This window comes from Rhinopithecus bieti, unplaced genomic scaffold (genome assembly GCF_001698545.2).
Source record: "Rhinopithecus bieti isolate Rb0 unplaced genomic scaffold, ASM169854v2 scaffold_9899, whole genome shotgun sequence".
NCBI classification, from domain to species: Eukaryota; Metazoa; Chordata; class Mammalia; order Primates; family Cercopithecidae; genus Rhinopithecus; species Rhinopithecus bieti.
Window position 1 is genome coordinate 6,389,609 of NW_016806979.1, and position 6,567 is coordinate 6,396,175.

The 6,567-nt window shown below is 53.4% G+C and overlaps 1 protein-coding gene across 2 annotated transcripts in view; it reads right to left on the bottom strand.

The window, feature by feature from the left end:
• SLC5A5 (solute carrier family 5 member 5) overlaps nucleotides 1–6,567 on the bottom strand; it is a 22,576-nt gene that overhangs the window by 10,355 nt on the left and 5,654 nt on the right. For both annotated transcript variants that reach the window (XM_017879478.1, XM_017879477.1), the window contains 6 exons: nucleotides 5,398–5,538; nucleotides 5,169–5,298; nucleotides 2,629–2,717; nucleotides 1,506–1,618; nucleotides 1,359–1,429; nucleotides 28–114 (listed from right to left, as the gene is read on the bottom strand). In XM_017879478.1, coding sequence (XP_017734967.1) covers nucleotides 28–114; nucleotides 1,359–1,429; nucleotides 1,506–1,618; nucleotides 2,629–2,717; nucleotides 5,169–5,298; nucleotides 5,398–5,538 — 631 coding nt within the window. The remainder of the gene's footprint in view (nucleotides 1–27; nucleotides 115–1,358; nucleotides 1,430–1,505; nucleotides 1,619–2,628; nucleotides 2,718–5,168; nucleotides 5,299–5,397; nucleotides 5,539–6,567) is intronic.

Below are 6,567 nucleotides of genomic sequence, written 5' to 3' on the forward strand. Positions count from 1 at the left end.
CCCCGCCCCTCGCCCCGCCCCACTCACCGGGGTGTTGCAGGCTGGCAGGAACATTCCCAAGATGAACGCTCCAAGGAGGGGGCCGCTGATGACTCCCATGACTGTGAAGGAGCCCTGGGAGAGTAGGTGGAAGTGGGGCTGAAGGCGGAGCCCTCCCACCCCTCCGGGCCTCAGTTTACCCGCTGGGAAAGCGAGACCTCAGGAACGCCGCTGTGGGTCTCAAGAACTCCTCTGTGTCTCAGTTTCCCTAAAGGGAAGAGGACCCCCCCTGTTCCTGCCTGTCTCCCCTAGGTTGGAGGCAAAGACACTGATTTTCTCCTGAGGGTGGCAGTCCCACCCTCAAGCCAGGGAGGCCCTTTCTTCTTCTTTTTGTTTTTTAGACAGAGTCTCACTTTGCTGCCCAGGTTGGAGTGCAGTGGCACAATCTCGGCTCATTGCAACCTCCGTAGGGAGACCCTTTGTGCCTCCAGGTCGCCACCCCCCACTTCCCAATTCCTCCACCTCAAGCCAGCCAGCTGTAAAAAAGTCCCCTGATGGCCTCTGGCATCAAATAGAACCTAGTTCTTAATCTCAGCGACTTGGAAGGGTGAGGCGGGTCGTTGCTTGAGGCCAGGAGTTCAAGATCAGCCTAGGCACGAAGCGAGACCCTGTCTCTAAAAAAAAGTTTTAAAATTAGCCAAGCCAGACTGGGCGCAGTGGCTCACGCTTGTAATCCCAGCACTTCGGGAGGCCGAGGCGGGCAGATCATCTCAGGTAGGGAGCTCAAGACCAGCCTGACCAACATGGAGAAGCCCCATCTCTATTAAAAATACAAAATAGCCGGGCGTGGTGGTGCATGCCTGTAATCCCAGCTACTAGGGAGGCTGAGGCAGGAGAGTTGCTTGAATCCGGGAGGTGGAGGTTGTAGTGAGCCGAGATTGTGCCATTGTACTCCAGCCTGGGCAACAAAAATGAAAATCCATCTCAAAAAAAAAAAAAAAAAAAAATTAGCCAGACCAGTCATGGTGGCTCACACCTGTAATCCCAGCACTTTGGGAGATCGAGATCATCCTGGCTAACACAGTGAAACCCCGTCTCTACTAAAAATACAAAAAAATGCTGGCGTGGTGGAGGGCGCCTGTAGTCCCAGCTACTCGGGAGTCTAAGGCAGGAGAATGGCGTAAACCCAGGAGGCGGAGCTTGCAGTGAGCCGAGATGGCGCCACTGCACTTCAGCCGGGGCAACAGAGCGAGACTCCACCTAAAAAAAAAAAAAGGAGTTCTGCCACAGACACATGTGACCTCTCTGAGCCTCAGTTCAATGGGAAAGATGCCTCCACCTTTCAGGGAGACCAGGGCAGGGGGCAGGTGGGGTCTCACCTGAAGGACACCTCCTCCAAGCAGCGAGGACAGAGCAGCCACAGTGAGACAGGCCGATCCGTAGATGAGTGCTGTAGTGAACGGAGGTGGCATGGTCAATGGGGAGGGACTGCCCTGGCCTCCCACCCAGGTCTCCCTGAAACTCACAGAGCCCCTTGGAGATAATCACGAGTTTCCTGGGTGCCAGGTTCTGCAGCCGAGGTTTAATGAGGTCTTCTACAGTGACTGCGGCCATGGCATTGATGCTGGTGGATGCTGTGCTGTGTGAGGAAGGCGGTGGGGGGTCCTCAGGCCATATGGAGAGATCATCCACACCATCTGGCCTGCCAGACCTCACCCAGCCTGAGGGCAGAGGTGGGGGTAACCCAGTCCTGCAAAAGTGAAGGAGATATCCACCCCTCCCCTCCCCGAAGACCTGAGACATCCCCACAGGAGCAAGGACACCTGTGACCAAGGGCAGGTGGGAGACAGGCAGGTTCTGGTTCCAGAGGGACAGCAGTCACATGTGGGAGATTTGCAAAAGGGACAGTGAGAGCATGTGACCAGAAGTCCCAGAAGAGTGTAAACCACCTGAGTGTGTGGCCTTGGAGGGCAGGAGTAGGGGACTGCTTGGTCATGGCTGTGCCCCAGGGTTTAGAACAACAGTACCTGGGCTGGGCATGGTGGCTCACGCTTGCAATTCCAGCACTTTGGGAGGCCGAGGGATGCGGATCACCTGAGGTCAGGAGTTCGAGACCAGCCTGGCCAAAATGGCAAAACCCTGTCTCTACTAAAAATACAAAAATTAGCCGGCCATGGTGGCGTGCACCTGTAGTCCCAGCTACTTGGGAGGCTGAGACAGGAGAATCGCTTGAACCCAGAAGGCGGAGTTTGCAGTGAGCCAAGATCAGGCCACTGCACTCCAGCCTAGGTAACAGAGCAAGACTCCATCTGGAAAAAAAAAAAAAAAAAGAACAACAGTGCTTGACACATGGTAGATGTTCAATAAATATTTGTCTGGGGGAGGAAGGAAGGAAAGAAGGAAGAAGAAGAGAGGAGAGTCAGGTGTGGCCATGACAGGTGATAAGAAGGTAAACCCCTGCAGTTGGGGTCCCTGTGCCCAGGGCATGCTCTCTGCCAGCGCCTCCCTGAGCTGTCTTCTAGGGATCAAGCAGGAACTGGGAATGATGGACAGGTCCAGAACATTCCATGCCCCAGGGGGATGGCAGGTCGGGATGAGGAGGCTCCCAGGGGCTGAAATAACACTCCATGAACAAGCGGGGGTGCTCACCTGAGGGTGCCACTATAAGCACAGGCCAGGAAGAGCCCGGGGACTCCAGGCAGATCTTCGAAGATGTCCAGCACCAGCAGAGGCATGTACTGGGGAGAACTGGGGGTCAGTCTCCCAGACAGCAGCACCCCGAGGGCAGGGGCTTCTGTCTGTCCTGATGCCACACGTCCCCAGCACCGAGGACAGATGGGGTTCACAGTTGGCATTTAATATGCATTTAGTTTTTGTTTGTGGTTTTTGTTTTGTTTTGAGACAAGATCTTGCTCTGTCTCCCAGGCTAGAGTGCAGTACCACGATTGTGGCTCACTGCAGCCTAGAACTTCTGGGCTCAAGCGATCCTCCCGCCTCAGCCACCGAGTAGCTGAGACCACAGGTGTGCGCCACCATGCCTGGCTAATTTTTTTTTAGTTTTTGTGTAAAGATAGGGGTCTGGCTGGGCACGGTGGCTCACGCCTATAATCCCAACACTTTGGGAGGCTGAGGCGGGTGGATCACTTGAGCTCAAGAGTTCAAGACCAGCCTGGCCAACATGGTGAAACCTCATCTCTACCCAAAACACAGAAATTAGCTGGGTGTAGTGGAGCTGGGTGTGGTGGTTCACACCTGTAGTCCCAGCTACTTGGGAGACTGACGCAGGAAAATCGCCTGAATCCGAGAGGCAGAGGTTGGCGGAGATCGTGACACTGCACTTCAGCCTGCACAACAGAGCCAGACTCTCAAAAAAAAAAAAAAAAATGTTTAAAGATGAGGTCTTCCTGTGTTCCTCAGGCTGTAATGTGTGTTTGTTGATCAACTGCATGAACCTGAGAATTGTCCCTGAGCCCCACTGTGTGCTGAGCCCTGGCATCCCTGTGAAGCAGGGACCTGTGTCATCCCTGTTTTACTGATGAAGACTGTGAGGCAGAGAGGCACAGTCCCTCCCTGAAGTTACACAGTCCAGCAGTCCTGGATCTGATCTCCAGGGAGGACTGCAGATGGGGTGGTCCCCGGTACCCTCTGCTAACTCTGAACCCCATGGTCAAAACTCTACTTGGGGTGTGACCTAGGCATGGGTCCTGGCATCTCCCCCACCGACTTGCCCATTGACCTCAGGCAGTTACTTCCCCCCCGAGCCTCAGTTTCCTCACCTGTAAAGTGGGAGCCGTGACCGCCCTGCCTTTCTCAGAAGAAAGATTAGATAGGAAACTAACTGCTGGTGAAGGGAACAGCAAGAGGCACAGAGTAGACACTTGGGACATGGGAGACCAGAGCTGGCCATTCTTATTATTATAACCAACATGATTCGTTCCTGCTGGATCACAGTTTTTGTTTTTGTGAGTTTCTTCTGTTTTGTTTTGTTTTTTGTTTGAGAAGGAGTTTCTCTCTTGTTGCCCAGGCTGGAATGCCATGGCGCCATCTTGGCTCACCGTTACCTCCGCCTACCAGGTTCAAGTGATTCTCCTGCCTCAGCCTTCTGAGTAGCCGGGATTACAGGCATGCACCACCACACCCTGCTAATTTTGTATTTTTCAATAGGGACAGGGTTTTTCCATGTTGGTCAGGCTGGTCTCCAACTCCTGACCTCAGGGGATCCCCCTGCCTCAGCCTCCCAAAGTGCTGAGATTACAGGCGTGAGCCACCGCACCCGACCTTGTTTTCTTTCTTTTTTTTTTTTTTTTTTGTTGTTGTTGTTTTTTGAGATGGAGTCTCTCTCTGTCACCCAGGCTGGAGTGCAATGGTGTGATCTCTGCTCACTGCAACCTCCACCTCCTGGGTTCAAGCTATTGTCCTGCCTCAGACTCCCAAGTAGCTGGGATTACAGGCATGCGTCACCAGGTCTGGTTAATGTTTGTATTAGTGGAGAGGGGGTTTCACCATGTTGGCCAGGTTGGTTTCAAACTCCCAACCTCAAGTGATCTGCCCGTCTTGGCCTCCAAAAGTGCTAGGATTACAGGTGTAAGCCACCATGCCCAACCTGCATCATAGTTTCATCTCCTCCTGAGCATCTCCCAGGGGATCTTTGGAACTCTCTGGAACCCTGGATCTGAATGTGGCTCTCTCCTGCTCACACCCACTGAGGGTGGTCCATTGCCTCCCAGACTCACCTTCCCCACTCCTCACAGATCCTCCTCTGAACTTTTTTTTTTTTTGAGACAGAGTCTCACTCTGTCACCCAAGCTGGAGTGTAGTGGTGCGATCTCCCCTCATTGCAATCCCCGCCTCCTGAGTTCAAGCGATTCTTCTGCCTCAGCCTCCTGAGTAGCTGGGACTACAGGTGTGTGCCACCATGCCCAGCTAATTTTTATATTTTTAATAGAGATGGGGTTTTATCATGTTGGCCAGACTGGTCTCAAACTCCTGACCTCAGGTGATCCACCTGCCTCGGCCTCCCAAAGTGCTGGGATTACAGGCGTGAGCCGCTGCGCCTGGCCTCCTCTGAGCTCTTTCCTGCTTCTTGGCCTTTGCACGGCCATTCACTCTGCTAGAAGTGCTCTTTGACCTCAATCCCACCAAGGTAGTGAGGGAGTGCAGAGCCAACCAGGAGCCTGGGTGGGACTCACCTGGTCTGGGGCAGAGATGCGCCCCAGTAGGAGAGGGTCGCAGTCAATGTAGAACACAAACATGACGATGCCACAGCAGGCAGCGCTGGACACGATCAGGAACAGGCCCACCTGGTTGATGAGCAGGGCCCTGGGGGAAGAGGTGGCCTAAGGCTTAGGGGACAGCCTCAGGCTGGTGGAGGGGACAGCGTGTCCCAGAAACCCCCACCTTGTTCCCTCAAACACTCACAGCTTGGCCTGCTTCTCTGTGCGACAAGCCACGTAGCGCTGTACCTGCGCCTGGTTCACACCATACATGGAGAGCCACACCAACGTGCCACCCATGATGAAAGTCCAGAATGTATAGCGGCTCCTCGGGTCAGGGTTAAAGCTGGGTGGGGACAGGGCAAGTTAGCCACGTGGAGATGTCACGCTGACTTCACCCTCCCAAGGGCCCCAGACAGCACTTCTGGACCTTATAAGGGATACCTGTAGTGGGTTTTGTTGGCCGGGCGCGGTGGCTCATGCCTGTAATCCCAGCACTTTGGGAGGCCAAGGCGGATGGATCACCTGAGTATAATGGCGGGTGCCTGTAATCCTAGCTACTTGGGAGGCTGAGGCAGGAGAATCACTTCAACCCAGGAGGTGGAGGTTGCAGTGAGCTGAGATCGTGCTATTGCACTCCAGCCTGGGTGACGGAGCAAGACTCCATCTCAAAACAACAAAAAAAATTAATTAATTAAATTAAAAATAAATGGAGTGGGTTTGACGTATGCATAGGCATTTACCAGATTGAAAATTCATGTATTTGTTTACTGAGTCATCTATCTATGCACTCGAAAACCATTCTTTCTTTGCCCAGCTGAGAGTTCAGAGCTGCTTTAGCCCCTAGTCTGGTCTGAGGGGAGGAGCAGAGAGCAGCGAGGGCCTCCTGGAGCAGGAGGCATTGACTGATTTCTACCATCCCACGGCACAAAGGGAGCCCAGCTGCATTCTCTCTCTCTTTTTTTTTTTTTAAGATGGAGTTTCACTCTTGTCACCCAGGCTGGAGTGCAATGGCGTGATCTCAGGTCACCGCAACCTCCACCTCCTGGTTCAAGTGATTCTCCTGCCTCAGCCTCCCAAGCAGCTGGAATTACAGGCATGCACCACCATGCCCTGCTAATTTTTTTTTTTTTTTTTGAGACCGAGTCTCTCTCTGTTACCAGGCTGGCTAGAGTGCAGTGGCGCCATCTCAGCTCACTGCAACCTCCACCTCCCAGGTTTAAGCAATTCTCCTTCCTCAGCCTCCCAAGTAGCTGGGATTACAGGCGCCCACCAGCATGCCCAGCTAATTTTTTTTTTTTTTTTTGAGACAGAGTCTTACTCTGTCACCTAGGCTGGAGTGCAATGGCGTGATCTTGGCTCACTGCAGCCTCCA